Below are 16736 nucleotides of genomic sequence, written 5' to 3' on the forward strand. Positions count from 1 at the left end.
ATCCAAACGGATTCCCGGCGGCTTTGTTGTTTGGTCGTCGCTCGCGTCGCCGTCCATTCACGTGCGCCTTCGGCCGGGGAACTTTTGTTGATGCGTGGAAGGATCGCACGGTTTCGGCCGCGGCACATCCGTTCGTACGAGAGCGAGCCTTGCTTTACCGCGACCAGAGGTTGCTCGATCCAGCACGAACGTTCTGCTGCCTACGACGTACGACGAGGAGAACACAGCAAAGCGGAACATCTACATCGCCAAAGAAAATGTACGCACGAGTCACTTGTGGCAACGTGGGCTCGTCGATAGCCGCGAGAAAATATCCGGTGATAACTAAACGCGACGACTGTCCTTTTCTCCCTGGAACCATGGATCAGTTTGTAAACTCTACCTCGGCTCCTGTTTAATCAACGCCGGACGATACCTACATGCACGCGTCTATACCATGCTGCGCGCGTTGATCTAACAGGGACAGAAGGAGTGTGGCATTTTGTAGCTCCGGCTACATGGAGCCATTTTTTCAAAAAGTCAAGGCATTTCATAGTTTTAAAAAAATGTGAATAAATATTCTTGAGGTAGATAATGTTGTACTCTATCACTGTGAAAAAAGCAATACGAAAGACTGAATATTTTGGGCTGTGCAAAATTCACAAATCCTGAAAAAGTGAATAGTACAGATTTTGAAACCTCCAAAATTTATCAGAATTTGTCATTTTTGTAACCTCGAATATAATGTATTTTATTTTGAGATTTTTTTCAGAATTTTTTGAATCTTTAAAATGTTGAATTCAAATTTTCTAAAAAAGAAGCCATGTAGCCCGGCACTTTGAGTTTCCCCAGAAGAAGTACTATATCTAGCTTTATGCTACATTACGGTGGATTTATATAATTATTCCGTTTGTTTTCGTCTATTTTTTGGTTTAATTTATCCTTTTAAATATGTTTTCATGGCTATCTTGTGAAAATATAAAAGACAAGCACAACCACCACATTTTAGCAACCATAAACTAAGCCAGAATGAGCAAACAGGCTGCGACCAACCTATTTCTTCTTTCTCAAACTGCTCAATCCAATCTCGCTCGATACCATCATACGTGAGTGGTCGCCGTCTGCTGCCGCTGCTGCCGCCGGATCAAAACGTTAGCCACATGTCGCTACCCTGACTGTCGGGTGAGGCTTCGCGTGAGCGCGGTGTTCACCCACGCCTCACTATGCATTGACGAGTGCATCTATTCAACACAGATAACGTGATGTATGCCACCAACGCTTAAAGGAAAATAGAGAGAGCCGACCTAGGAGCGTCCGCATTGATGTGTGAAGAAATCACCTCCACCATTGTTTACCCCTTTATTGTCTGCTTTGCCATTTAGCCACACGACACTTTTGTCACCAACGGCCTCCATCGGCTATCGTGCTGCCTTGTCGTCCCTCCCCGCGGGAGCCACAATCTCCGCCAGTATGACGTCCTGCCCATCCATCTAAAGCTTCCCTATCTCCGACAAGTACCCTCCGCACACGCACCCTCAACCCTAACCTCCCTCGATCACCAGAGACGAAGGAGAAGCTCACCCTACACCCACCCCACCCACCCCACCCACATACCCTAAGTTCTTCCTCGGCTGGCCTAAACCACGAGAGTACCGTGTATGTGCGCTATTAGTTACCGCGGTGAGCGATAAATAGGAAATCCCAAAGTTGACGATAGCAATGCAGGGGGAAAACATGATTAGCAAAAAAGGGGCTGCCAGCTGATTGAAATAAAGGCCCAGGAAATCCCAATCTCAATAGCCCACAACAGAAGCCCATAACCGAAGCTCACAAGGGCCCATTCCTTTCTGGCCCACAGCCATGCCTCTACCGCCGTCAATCCCCACCGGGAAAGCGCCGCCTCCGCCGCGCCGGCAAGTCGGCAACACTGCTCAAGCTGACAAACCACGCTACTAACCCACCGGCTTCATAAATCTCCGAGCAATTCGAAATTCCAAAATCCCTTCTGCTGCCTCGGCTCGCCGCAGCGCAGCGCAGCTTCTCCGACCTCCTGCCCGGAACCCTAATCTCCGGCGGCCATGGCGGCGCCGCGCGAGCTGGACCTCTCCGACGAGGTCGAGGGCGAGCAGGACTGCACCACCGACTTCGTCTTCCGCCTCGCCGGCGACCCCATCCCCGTCCTGCCCAGGGCCTCCGCCCCGCTCCCCCTCTTCGACCTCCAGTCCCCGCCCGCGCGCCCGCTCGCCGTCTCCAACCGCCACGCCGCCGTATTCCTCGCGCACCCCAACGGTAAGCCGCCGCGAATCACCAACCAGCCAAGCGCCCGCCCCAGCATTCCTCTCGATCTCACCCCCCTAGGGTTTCCCCGCTCCGTGTCCAGGGTTTATCGCCGCGCGGACCAAGGCGCTGATCGAGGCCAGCAAGGAGGCGCGGGAGAAGGGCAAGGCGAGCACCCGCTGCGCGCAGGACTGCTGCGTCGCTGACGTGCCCCTCCCCGCCGTCTCGCTCCTAGCGCTCTCGCGCGACGAGTCCGTGCTTGCTGCCTGCGCCGGCAGCGACATCAAATTCTTCTCGGTTACCTCGTTGCTCACTGATAAGGTTAGATCATCTCTTCATCAGTTTCCCACAAATTCGTGTGAGCAATACATGTCGGTCCAGGGCAGTGCAATGGGGGTATCTGTTTTGTTGCAATGAATTTTCACAGCATTCCGAGATACTAGATGTCTATCTAAGAACAGGCTGCTTGTAATGTGCTAATTGCATCTATGTGCATCAACCAGCTTTTAATACTTTGGTGGTTTCTGGCAATACCACTTTTACTCTAGTGAGATGGGAGTAGTATGGATGAGCACGGGATCCGTTGATCTGATATATGTTCTCAGCAGTGGCTGCTTCTGTAAAGCTTATAATGTTTCCTTAACAATTTCACTATATATGTTTTCAGCAGTGGCTGCTTTTGTGTAATGTTTCCTTAGCAATTTCACTATATAGGATTTCAGCAGTGGCTGCTTGTAAAGCTTATAATGTTTCCTTAACAATTTCACTATATAGGATGTTGAGCCATCCTCATCATGTAGCCTGGGACAATCTGGCACTATTAAAGATTTCAAGTGGCTAAATCACGCCTATATTGTACTCTCAAATGGTGGACTGCTATCTCATGGGAGTTTGGGGGAAGAAGACCTCAAGGATGTGATGGAAAATGTTGATGCTGGTTAGCCTCTTCTCCTGCCCCTGCATGAGTTGATATTCTTGTACTTTCATAGCTTCTACTATATCTGGACTCATCCACTAATTTGTACATGTGTGTACTTATATTAATTCGTATTTGTCTGGTACTCTGTTAATGCTACATTATTGAGGATCAAAAGAACAAGAACTTCATGATCTTGTACTATTTCTACAATCTATACTATTGGTTGGGAACTTCAACCACCAGTTCCCCCTATTGTATATTCTCTGTAACACTCAGTCTTTACAAAGTTAATTTGATTGATATTATTAGAGGGCTGTCTTGGGTGCACTTACAACATCGATATTCAGGCACCAGCTCACTTCTGGGGCTTATATGTGTTGTCCTTTGAAATTCTTTCAATTTTCTAAAACATTTCTTCCAGTGCTGTAATTGAAGCTATTCATAAGTGTCTTTGTTATACTGAAGTTCGCCATCTTTCTGAAATATATGTAGTTGACTGTTCCAAGGACGGGAATCACATTGCTGTTGCAAGAAAGAATTCACTCAGGATATTATCCTCAGATTTGAAGGAAACATGTTGCATGGCCCTCTTGTTTCAGTTGTGTTCTGAGAGTGATTCAGAGGGCACTGACATCAAAGGTAACAGACCTGCATTTTCGTTTTTGGTATATATACGAGGTATATAATGAATGCTCGAGTTGCTCCAGTTTTCCTGCTACTATTATTCTGCACACACACATTCACCCCGTCCCCTGTTCTGTAAGGCTATGCACTTATGCCTGATATCCCCGTGGTGGATTGCAGCAATAATGAAATGTAGTTTTCTAACATGACCACATTGCTACCCTGAGAGTTAGCTTGTTTTGTCGCTGACTCACGATATGTTCTCTGCCTTGTAAATTGATTGATCTGTAGTCTAAGTAGATGGCGCTAGTAAGCTTGGTTCTCCTTGGGCACCAAATGAGCGAGCATCACACAGTTCACAAATATGATTGCATTGCAGGATGAACAAAATGGTTGAAGGAGTTTGTGAAGTGCACCACATACTAAAAATATATATAATCAAAGAACCATTGGCAATGATGCTGAGTTGAGTTCCTTAGGAATTTTTTGAGATGATACTAGAAGATGATATAGTTAAGTTATGTCCTTTGTGTTGCACATTTCTTTCTCCAGTCATTCGATCATCAATTCATTACGTTGCTCTTGTCGACGCACTGTTCAATACATCAAATTATGTTAAGTAAAAGTTACCAATTACCATAATTCCCTGTTGATGTTATAATAATTTCTAATTTCCATCAGTGGATTCCATTGGTTGGGTGCGCGATGATAGCATTGTTGTCGGTTGTGTTCGATTGGATGAAGAAAGCAACGAAGTGGGTTATCTGGTCCAAGTTATAAGAAGCGGAGGCAATACATTTTTCGAGGTTAATTGTTCTTCTTGTTCTGGCTGCATCTCCTCTTTTGATTCACATTTTATAGTATGGTGTTTCTTTTGACAAATATGTCATTTTCAAAATGTTCTTTCCGGGAACATGTTTGCAGAAAGCTAATCAATTTGGGATGGATATAGTTTGAAAGCATATTTATGTACACAAGATCAAATGTTGCCAATAGTTGTATGTTTCAGAAATGTAAATTAAATACTCCGTCTGTCTGAAAATATAAGGTGGTCTCCGTCAACACATAATTTATATGATATAACATTGCTGTCATTAGATTCACATTCAAAAGTGTCACTAATGATTGTGTCGTGTATCACATAAACCACATACGGAGTACCAATAGAGTAGTTATTGATCAAAGCTTTGTCTTAACGAATCAAATGTATCTCCATTGTCTGAATGTTGGTCTAGATGTTCATCCTGTACCAAAGAGATCAAATGCTTCATGCTTCTGACATGTGGTGATATATCAATATTGATTTGTAGACTATTTTTCTAATCTTTCGAAGGAGTATTTGTAACTTGTAACTCACATGGAGCAGATTCCTTAGTAAACTACTTGCAATCATGTCTATCCAACAGTACTGAACTGATAGCATAAATTTATCATGAAAGAATGTAAGAAGGCCACATGTATGCCAAGATCTATAAGCCTATTAGGTTCTGATGATGGATAGCATATGTGCTTGTAATTATTATGTTTAACTTAGGAAGGAATCCTCAGCTGTATGCGATGATTTTTTGTGTCCGTCTAAGATATTCTAGTTTGTCCCTCTTTGACTTCAAATATCAATACTTATTGGCTGAAATTAATGCTGTTGCTTTCTTAATGCCATATAGAGCTCAAGCAAGCCAGTTGTTTTTAGCTACGATTTTTTTGGAGGTATCATGGATGATATTTTACCATCTGGAGCTGGACCAAATTTGCTATTGGGCTATCTTCATCGCTGGTATGCAAAACTGGATTTGACATTCTTCGTTGAATAGTACTTCTCTATGATTTTCTATCGTCTATCTTGTGTGCTTTGTGTGTATGGTGGTGTCATGATTCATGAAGAATTGTTGATTTTACATAAATACCGTAGGGGAGCCTCTACATCAGGAATAATTATTAATGATTGCCCCATACATATAGATAAACAATAGTTTAAAGAGGGTATTTGCAGATGGATTCTGACATTGTCCTGTTACACTTGCCATGCCTGATATGTTTGTGTAATTTGGCAGGGATCTCATGGTTTATTCAAATAAAAAGAGCACAGATGACCACATTTCACTTTTGAAATGGCCGTCCATAACTGATGATGAAAGAACTGTGGTATACCTTGAAATGGTGGAGGATAAATATAGTCCTAGGATTGATCTGCAAGGTATGGCATAACTCAGAAAACCACAATAAAACATGCCATTCTTTGCTCTTAAAACTGTATATGCTCCTTTTGGCTCTCAGAGAATGGCGATGACAATGTCATATTGGGATTTGGTGTGGAGAATGTTTCATTATTTCAGAAGATCACAGTACTGGTCGGACCTGAACAGAAGGAGGTTGCTCCTCAACATCTTCTACTTTGTTTGACTAGTGAAGGGAAACTAATTATTTATTATCTTGCCAGGTAGGTCTTGTGTTGAAACTTGGCAGTTGCATAAACAACTGTCCACTTTTTCTAATGCATTTCATGTATACTGTTATGTTGTTTTGAGTATCTTGCTTGTATTGACTCTGTTCTCGAATTTAGGATTTCTGACCCTTCCGATTTACCTCAAACAAGTCTGTCTTCTATTGAAGATAGTAATGTGAATAAACAAATTTCTCCTGCAACTGTATCTGGAAAGGACTTGACTCCAAGTGTTACAAGCTCAATGGCCAAGAGCCTGCTCGCAGAACCTGGGGCTGAGCCATCTAGTGCACATGCAGGTAAGAGATGGCTACACAGGAGTTACTGTTTTGCACTTCTGTTGGGCTGTTTTAGCCTGTTGGGAGCTTAAAGAATTTTGCTGTTTCTTATATTATGCAGAGAGAGACCAGCATGGATCAAGAGATGCAGAGAGCAGTCCCTCAGTTTCAAAAAATAAGGACATAGCTGGCAGTTCGTTGTCTATCACTTCCGATAAGAAGTCATTGAATACCAAGCAAGTGAACATGGATTCCCCATTTGCACCTCCCTTGAGCTCAGCACCAACAAGCAACACGAAACCTGGAATGCCATTCAGCTTTTCTACTGCTAATAATGTTGGCCTGAATTCAACAGGAAGCAAGGGATCTAGTGAATTAATTTCTTCCTGGCAACCGAACAACAGCAGCAGTTTTGCAAACAGCCAACTTGGTAAAGATGGCCTTGATTCAGCCAAACCACTGGGAGCATTTGGGGGATCTCAGAACACTACAAAAGGTGGTGGTAGCCTTACTTTTAAATCATCATTGTTCAGCTCTGACGGATCAGGTCCAGTTAAGACCGCAGAAAGGAATGAGGGTACTGGTTTTGGAAGCTACTCGGCGCAAACCAGCTACACTACTGAGAAAAAAGTTCTTGGGTCCTCAGCTGGCTTAAGTCCTGCACCATCGTTGCCGATTTCTCCAAATAAACTGGCTGGATCTTCATCTGCTGGGTTTAGGGCAGGAAATCTCGAAGTACTTCCTACCTCCCATGGATCACCTCTGCCACAGCAAAGCATTGGCAAATCACATAACAACCGGACTCATACGTCAGCGGATTCAAGAAATGTTAAGTTAGGAAAAATGTTTGATACCGAACAAGATCTATCTAAAAAGTTTTACAGTGTAAGATAAACAAAGATGTTTTACTATAATGTTTATTATTCTGCCTTGCTGTGACCTGATTTTAATGTTTGTTATATTTTCTGACTCATGGTGATATACAACACTGTCATAAGTATCCGATCGATTGAGTTTCCTAAATATGTTCACCTTGTCTAATGTGTCATAACTCATAAGTATCATATTTGTTGAGTTTCTTACATATGTTTACCTTGTCCAACCTCTCCAGCATTTTTTTAACCCTTAAATTAAAACTAAACTAGATCATTATATGTACTCCTGCACCAGTCCAGAGACCTGAACTTGTTTTACTGCCTCCGTCTATAAATAGATGTCTGAGGTTTGTCTAAATCTGGATGTATCTAGACACTAAATAGCGTATAGATATATCCAGATTTAGACAAATCTCAGACCTCTATTTATAGACAGAGGTAGTACTTTGTTTGTATTCTTCGATTGTTTCATGCTAGGACCATATTTGTCTTGTAACTGTTGATAACTGTAGTGAACATATGCTATTCTTCAATGTATGGAATAATCTAAATATTGATTTGGATATACTTAACAGTTTGCTATACCTAAGTAAGCACCTAGCTACCAACCCATGTGTGTTGCATCTTCTATGTTTTGACCAATAAGCTCTTGCCCTTCCATTGAACAGATAAATGATATGACCGAGGAGTTAGACACCCTCCTGGCATACATAGAAAAAGACGGTGGTTTCAGAGATGCTTGCATAACTTTGCAGCAGCGTCCTCTTTCAGTTCTTGAGGGTGATCTGCAAAACTTTTTGGAATTATTGCAGGTCTTCAAGGTAATAGAATTATTTTCATCCAGATCCTCGATGCTGCTTGTTCAAAATTGTTACTTAACATTTCTTATTTTGATCTCCAGAACAAATTAGAGGAACAATGTTTAAAAGCTGATGATCTGCGAAATAAGATGTTCCAAGGTACATCCCTGTTTACACCTGGAATTAAAACAATAGAAATCCTTTACCTTAACCTAGAACAGATGTAGGGTCATTAATATTTACCTTTAAGAAATAATTTCATCATCATTCAAATCTTTTGCTCAATGTAGGCTGTACACCAACACTGGTTTGTAACCAGTAATTTGCTGAAATCCCATGCACTTGATTTGGTGCCCCTTTTTTTGGTGCAGAATACTTACTGAACATGGTACCCTTTGTTTTTGGAAAGATGTTGATATATTGTATCTCTCATCTTTTGATGATGCTCATAAATTTCCTTACTTCCTCCATCCCTAAATAGGCGGCGTATAAACTTAGATAAAAAGTCAATGTTTTCACAGTTTGACCAAGAATATATTATGAAAATATGAAGATCTGTAAACCAAGATATATTTTCATAATATACTTATTTAGTATTATAGTTGTACTTGTTGATATTTTGTTCAATATATTTGGTCAAAGTTTGAAAACATTCACCTTTTGACTAAGTTTATACGCCATCTCCCACACGCCTTTTGCACATTTTGGAATTTTGAGACCCCCCTCAAAATATGATCCTTCAGATAGAAAAATAGTTCACACTATAAAACTAAACCATGACTGTTAGGCCAGGCGACAATCAACGATTACGTGTCGACGTGTCGCAACTTGTCGCTGGGGTACCGACAAGCAGACAAGTTGTGACAAGTCTCGACAAGTGCTAGACTTGTCGATGTGTTGTCGACAAGGAACTACTAAAAAATACTAAGCAATTAGCCTATCAGCAGACCAGCATGTGCATAAAAGCAAAGCAAGTAAGCAACTTAAGCACTCAAGTTACATCAACTTAGCAAACAAATGAGTCCACACCACCCAGGTTCAACATAAGCTACATAATAGAAATATAGAATATGTTCAGATGGCACACAAGTCGGCGAGCCGGCGGTGGCCAGAGGAGAGGCGGCGACAGGGGATGGGCGCCAGGGAGAGGCGGCTGGGGTAGGGAGCTGAGACGTGACCAGTTTCTAGGTCGTAGGGTTTCACCAAGACATTTTATAACCCAGGCATATAACTTGTCGCTTGACCAGTTGACCTAGACAAGTCGAGGTTTGTCGCCGACAAGTCAACTTGTCGATCGACAAGTTCAACTTGTCGTGTCGCTCCAGCGTGTCGACATCAGAGTTGCGACACGTAGACTTGTCGTGCGACAAACCTAGACTTGTCGAGCGACACTTAATAGTTGGCGACAAACTGGGGTTCCTTATGTTGCATCTGCTAAAATCGATCTGCAAAGAGTTTACCAAAGGCTTGCTCATTGAATCTCATATACCAGTGTTTGAGTGCTGTGTCACTGTCTGGGCTGTAACAAGATTCTGTTAACTTGAATTATTAACACTGTTTATCAAAATTATGGCATCACCAATTATCTAATCTTTCAGATGCAACATGCTTATAAGTTTACCAGATGGTCTATAAAGATTTCCAAGTTATTGCTGGTACTTTTTGACGATTCCTGGACATTGAAGAGTAGAGACTGGAGAGATAAACAGTTAATTGGCTGTACCTCCAAGCCCTTTTCTTGGGCAAGGATAAATGTGCAAATATAATCGTTTGAATTGCACATTAAATGACCTTATTTTCTATTTATCTGCAGTTTCTGCTAGGCAAGCTTATATGAAGGGAATTCTCAGTCAGTCTTCAGATACTCAGTACTGGGATATCTGGAACCGCCAGAAATTGAGTCCAGAATTTGAAACGAAAAGGCAAAATATTCTCAAAGCTAATCAGGTACTAAGGTCTGACTCAAGTCTTTTCGAAATATTAATGAACTAATATTGGCTTTTTCTTCATCATATAGAATTTGACAAATCAGCTGGTAGAGCTGGAGAGGCACTTCAATAATCTGGAGATGAACAAATTTGGTGAAACAGGAAGAGTTGCTTCTAGTCGTAGAGTTGTTTATTCCAACAAGCCACGGTCTAGGTATTCTTCTACTCTAACATCTCGGTAGAAATTTCCAACGATAACATCAAATGGATGACAAACTTGGATCAATATTCAAACATTTGTTGTTGTGATTTCTTTCAAAGTGAAATCAATCATTTTGCTAGCCTGTTCATTCTGTGACTGGATTGATCCGTAAATCTCTCTTGGCGTAAAATCGATGGTTTCTTTGCTTGCACATTTGACTGTATTAGACTGTTGGAATTTCTTCTCATTTTAACGAACCTCAATCACTTTGTTTGTTTTTGTGCGCCATAGTGGTAGAATTGTAGTTTAATTAATTCAGAAAATAATTTTGCCAATTTCTTTGTTTGTTGTGTTCTAACCACTCTTCTGTTTAGTTTCACCTTTTGTCTTCAGTCATTTCCAAATTCATATATTTATTTGAGCTACTGAGCTTCTTACCTGATTTCCAGTATTTATTTGACAGCCAGACACAATTATCCAGTGTGTACAATGCATTGAATTCGCAATTAGCTGCAGCTGAGCAACTATCTGAATGCCTTTCAAAGCAGATATCTGTACTAAATATAAGTTCTCCTTCTAAGAAGCGAGGGACAGTGACCAAAGAGTTGTTTGAGTCAATTGGGCTAGCCCATACGACAGATGCAACCAAATTTTCAGGCGTTACCCCTTCCAAGTTAAATCAGAGGTTTCCATCCACAAAAGAACACGCTAAGGGCATGCTGGGACCTTCCAAGAGTGCTGAGCCTGAGACTGCCCGAAGGAGGAGAGAGTCACTGGATAGGGTAAATTATTTAACCCTGACAAAATTTTCATTTATATCTTATATGTACATTTATTTGCAAAGAAGTTGTCGATCTTTAGTTCTTGGTTCCATTAATCTCCTCATTTAAATGGATTTTTTTCTCTCTTGGCATTGATTGCTGTGTCTTATTTGTGTTCTTTGTGGTCGACTGAAAGCAGATATAACCACATTTTTTTTTCTTTTGATAGAGTTTGGCTAGCTTGGAGCCTCAGAAAACTACCGTAAAGAGAATAACGCAACATCAACGCCTCAAGATCAGCAGTGATCTTCCATTCAGGTCAAACAAGAAAATGTTTGATTCTCAAATGGCAGCTATCTCCCGAGAAACTCTTAGTGGTAGCCCCAGTTCATCCTTAGTAGAATCATATACTAGCAGGCTGCGTTCTCCAGCTGAAGGTAAGTTATGAGCTGTAGGCTCCAAATCTCCCGTAGATACTTATTGAGAAACTGCACTTTGGTATTTCCAGGAGATCCTGGTTATAGACATTGTTACAATATATGACTTCTGCTTGTCTTTTACAGTGCTGGATGAGAAAACAAAACCGTCAGAACCCCAGCACAACTCTTTGTTCAAATGGGTAAAGGAACCGGCTGGGCCATCTCAAGGCCCGGAGCAAAAGCATCTTGAGTTACCAGGGCGAATAAAAAGTGCTGATCTGTCTTCAAAGGTTGTGACATCTTCACCGGCATCATTCAGTTACACACAGAAGGATACAAGGGATAGGATCAGCTCACCCAATGTTTCACCCTTCGGAACAACTCATACTGTGCCTAAGTCAAATACTCTGACCTTCAAAACAACAATAACTCCTAAAATTAATGCCAATACACGACCAGATATGTCATCATCAGTGACAAGCTCACTGCCTTCAAAAACTTTGTCTGGGGAATCTGGAGCTGGATCTACCTTGACTACAAAGAATAGACATAGTGACCAGGATGTGCCATCTTTTGGAAGCATCAAAGGATTGGGCATTTCTCCACAGAATATGGGTGCTAATAAACCTTCTTTGTCCTCTGAACCTTCTAAGCCTGTTGTGTTGCATGGGAAGACTTTTCAACTTAGTGGAGTCAGTGATACTGTGCAGAACTCAGCCAAAGCTTCACCTCAGGTGGCACTACAAGCTCATGCATTTTCACCAGCATCACAATCGTCTTCATTCTCTATCATGTCAGGTGCTTCCTCCTTAGCTGCATTGCCCTCATCAACATTGCAAGGATCAGCTGCGAAGACTTCAGATGCTTCATCTTCAACTGTTTCTTCCATACCCCTATCACAGAAATCAATGTCAGGAACTTCCCCAACAGTACCTCAGGGTACCGTGTCTAGCTCCATACCATCTATACCAACACCTGCTAGGGAGTCATCACCTGGCTTGAATAAAAATGTATCTAAACCTGAAGTGGTGGCATCAGAGGTGACTGGAACGACAACCCCTTTAAGTGCTCTCTCAACAGGCATATCTACAACTGAAAGCACAACTGCATTGCTTCAAATGACCAGTAGCAGCTTACCTTCTAATCCTCCATCTATGCCTAAGATTGTGCCAGGGTCAACAGAATCTGCTGTTATCACTTCCACAAGAAAAGATGCAGGATCAAGCAATCTCTCATCAGATGAAGAGGATATGGATGAGGAGTCTCCTGCAAGAGCAGATCTCAACTTGGGAGCCCTTGGTGGGTTTGGTCTTGGGTCTGCACCTTCTTCAAGTCCTAAAAATTCAAATCCTTTTGGGGGTACATTTGGTACATCTGACAGTAAATCCTCAGGTTCACCATTTACTTTGACCACCAGCCCAGGACAGCTTTTCCGTCCAGCATCACTGAGCATTCCTTCATCTCAACCAGCACAGCCATCTCAATCAACTAGCTCAAGTACATTTTCTAGTGCATTCTCAAGTGGGCTTAGTGGATTTGGACAGGCTGCACAGGTTGGAGCAGGGCAGCAGTCGGGATTTGGGCAGTCTGCACAAATTGGAGCTGGTCAGCAGGCAGGTTTTGGGCAGCCAACACAAACTCAGTCAGGATTTGGTCAGCTGGCACAAATTGGATCTGCAAAACAGTCAGGATTTGGGCAGCCTGCACAAATTGGGGGTGGGCAGCAGTCAGGATTTGGGCAACCTGCGCAGTTTGGTGCTCAGCAGGCGCTTGGATCTGTTCTAGGTTCTTTTGGACAATCACGCCAGTTTGGGGCTTTTGCTTCTGCACCTTCCAGTAATTCTGGATTTGCTGGTGCTGCAGCAGGTGGGGGCTTCTCTGCAGCTGCTACTTCTGCTGGTGGAGGGTTTGCTGCTGCTGCTGCTACTGGTGGAGGGTTTGCTTCTCTTGCCTCCAAAGGTGGTGGTTTTGGTGCAGCAGCTTCATCTGCTGGTGGTTTTGGGGGTGCAGCCCAGGGTGGTGGTTTTGGAGGTGCAGCCCAGGGTGGTGGTTTTGGAGGTGCAGCCCAGGGTGGTGGTTTTGGGGGTGCAGTCCAGGGTGGTGGTTTTGGAGGTGCAGCCCAGGGAGGTGGCTTCGGAAGTGGTGAGATCTCAATGTTTTTTGCTCTATTTCTGATATTATTTATGCACATTTATATATGTATTCATGATTAGATGTGTTGGGTACATGTTTATGCGCCAATGTTCTAGGTAATGGTTAAGAGTGGTCACCTAACCTTTCCACCCAGTTACACTACTCCCTTCGGCCCCATTTACTTGTTGCAACCATGAGCAGATTTGTAGCTAGCTTGCTTGTGCATTCATGACAAGTAATTCGGGCTGGAGGTTGTAATTTAATTCCAGATATTTAATTACATACCCCTTTCGTTCCATATTACTAAATCAGCGACAAGGGGCGGGAGGTATCTTTTGCAGTATAAAACAAGCATCCGATATACATCTTATACACGTAGTGAAACTCCTACAAATAGTACATGGCAGCAGCTGCAACAGAAAGGGGGAGATTTGACTGAACTATGCCTTGTTAAATGCCTTCGTGTTTGATGTTCCATGCAATTTTCTTTGTCGAGAAATATATATTCCTACAATTAAATGGCAGTGGCAAATGTTTAACATCCATTAAGCTGTGTAACCTTTGAATTTAGTTTAACATCACTGTATGGCTTACCTTTACCTTGTTATTGGGTTGTTTACAGGGCCAAAATGGCCTCTATCTAGCACAGTGATCTGAGGTTGTTAATTTATGGCAATTAAGTGTAGTAGATGTTTGATGTTTCCACGATGTTCTGAAATTTAGTAAATCTGACATTTACTAGGTGTTTTTTGAACCTAAACTGATATCATAGTGCTTGTTTCTTATGGAAATGGGAGATCAATATATAACTCTTTTTGCCTACAACAAAATGTGGAGTTTGGTTTCCTTGTCAGGCATCAATTAGGTTTTGACAAGGTTGCTCAGTTGGGGCTGTATTTAGAAGTATACTTCCAAAACAAGCACATTCTTTATTTTTGTTGTCTTTTTTATCTGGTAATTAGGTTTAGGAGTACTTGGCTTATTTAAGATATTATCTTTTTGCGTAACTGTGATGGTAAACTGAATAATTACTAATTACTTAATTGTTGATCATTTTGCATAAACATGCTTGCCAATCATTTATTACTTGAATATTGGTATTGTCATTTGTAATTCTAAATGTAGGCTTGGTGTCCCACAAGATTATCTTTAATATAGTCCTCTTAGTTGACACAACAAAATTATCAATTTATGAACTGTTTTCCTCGTGCAAAATTGTGACTAAAAATGATGAGTTTTATCTTATAGCTTGATCTTAAACCAACTTTGAATTTCGTTCACATATCATATATTTCTATGTTTTGCATGATATCCTGTCTGCATTTTTTGAAGACTAACATAATTTTGTTAATCTGGAAGGTGGCTTTGGAGCTTTTGGCAGTAATAATCAAGGTGCCAGTAGTTTCTCGGCATTTGGTTCGGGTGGCACCACTGGGCCTGGAGGACCCCCGGCAGATTTTTTGACACAGATGAGAAAATAGTGCAGTTTGTGTCCAGGCACCGCCAAGCCCCAAGTACATCATCAGTCCTTGTCCTTCTAAAGAATGTACAGTATTGGTCATGGATAGGTGGATAATGTGGATATATTGCCCTAGTAATGTCACTTCTTTATCATTAGTCTCTGAGATGATATTTATCGGTGTTCATGGCTACACCTAGGGTGGCAAGCGGCACGGGTTGCGGATACATGTTTGCTCTAAGCTAGCTCAAATTTCAATCTGTTCCGTGACACTTTTTGCACTAAATTTTCATTTGCGGGACAGAAAGCAGGCACTGCTTGACACCCTAGCTACACCAGACCGTGGACTGCCGGTGGTTTTGTACAACATCTGAAGAGAAATGGTTTCTTTTGTATTTGCCTTGTGGCTTGGTGAACTGCTGACATTGGTTGCAAATTCACTATTTCACACTATGTATACCTTCCCTTATATTCCTATATTTGCGAGTGTTTAGGTTGGACAAAGAAAAGAAAAAAGTATGTGATGCCAAATACTCCCTCCGGTTGTTTTTAATCGACACGGAGGAGTTCAGTGCATGCACGTAGATTAGTGCAGTGACCGCGTTGATTAATAGGGACCAGAGGTAGTACTCATTAACAAGAAACAGCCGAATGTATTCATTCATCTTTGCGCAAAATATAAGGAGGGGAAAAGCTACGGGCAGGAGTTTATTCCATGTTTTAAGGCGCCATGTTACATTTTCTTTCTTTTCCTGCCCGTGGACTGATGCTGAAAGAATATGTGCATGGTTTTAGTTCCTTGAGATCACTGATCAGGTTCGGTCATTTTTGTTGACAACTCACAACAGATGCTAGAGAATCAAGCATCTGTTCTGAACAGAACATATGCACGCACGCAGGCACGTACGCCTCACTCTTACGGGCATATCAGAATGACACCTTGCTTATCTCAGTATAATGGTGCGATGATCTGCCTGGTCACAGTTACAATGGCTGCTGATTCAGTTACCAAATTAGAGCATATATTTGATCGATCCACGTAGCAGCTGGAAACATAATCCAACCAGCAAAAAAGAAAGTGCACGCTTTTAAAAGAACAGAGAAAATACTACTCTGTGGCATCCTTCTTTACTTTTTGTATGCGCAAGCTGGTCAAGCTTTTTCAGCAAGCCCCAGAGCATCTGGCTGCCTCAAAATTTCATTTGGTTTCTTGTATGTGCAAAATGCAAAACCACACAGAGATGTGGGGAACAAACCCTTGGCTTATGATAACCTAACTTTGTATGCCCATGTAGAACAAACAGTGAAGTTGCAGCATTGGCTTCAAAGTTCACACTCATCATTCCTTCTGCCCTGGTAGCTCTGTACTGTAAGAGGTGCCAAACTTGCCAAAGGAGACACAGGGGAACTCTATGCTTATTCCGTTATTCCATTCCTTGCCTTTGGGCAGAGTCCCAAGAAGGCATCCAAGAGTGTTTACAGAATGGGCACCTTCACTTTAGCCTTCTTTTGCATGCAGCACTCATGCCAAATTCTTCTTCTGGATGCCTTTGAGTCAAAAGATGGCCGTTCTCAGGCTCTCTGCTGCCTCAACTGATATTCCTTAACCAGCCATGACTCCTGCTTCTCAACATATGCAGTG

The 16736-nt window shown here is 42.1% G+C and overlaps 1 protein-coding gene across 1 annotated transcript; it reads left to right on the top strand.

The window, feature by feature from the left end:
- Positions 1–1879: 1879 nt before the first annotated feature.
- LOC127331456 (nuclear pore complex protein NUP214) lies at positions 1880–15491 on the top strand. Its single transcript, XM_051357635.2, has 18 exons — positions 1880–2268; positions 2360–2577; positions 3031–3193; positions 3668–3814; positions 4481–4605; positions 5464–5573; positions 5851–5993; positions 6074–6236; positions 6360–6538; positions 6639–7402; positions 8061–8213; positions 8294–8351; positions 10006–10139; positions 10210–10334; positions 10786–11104; positions 11313–11520; positions 11647–13644; positions 14995–15491. Exons 1-18 carry the CDS (start codon positions 2058–2060, stop codon positions 15114–15116), a joined length of 5340 nt encoding a protein of 1779 aa, XP_051213595.1. The 5' UTR covers positions 1880–2057; the 3' UTR covers positions 15117–15491.
- The last annotated feature ends 1245 nt before the right edge of the window (positions 15492–16736 follow it).

This window comes from Lolium perenne, chromosome 2 (genome assembly GCF_019359855.2).
Source record: "Lolium perenne isolate Kyuss_39 chromosome 2, Kyuss_2.0, whole genome shotgun sequence".
Classification (NCBI taxonomy): Eukaryota; Viridiplantae; Streptophyta; class Magnoliopsida; order Poales; family Poaceae; genus Lolium; species Lolium perenne.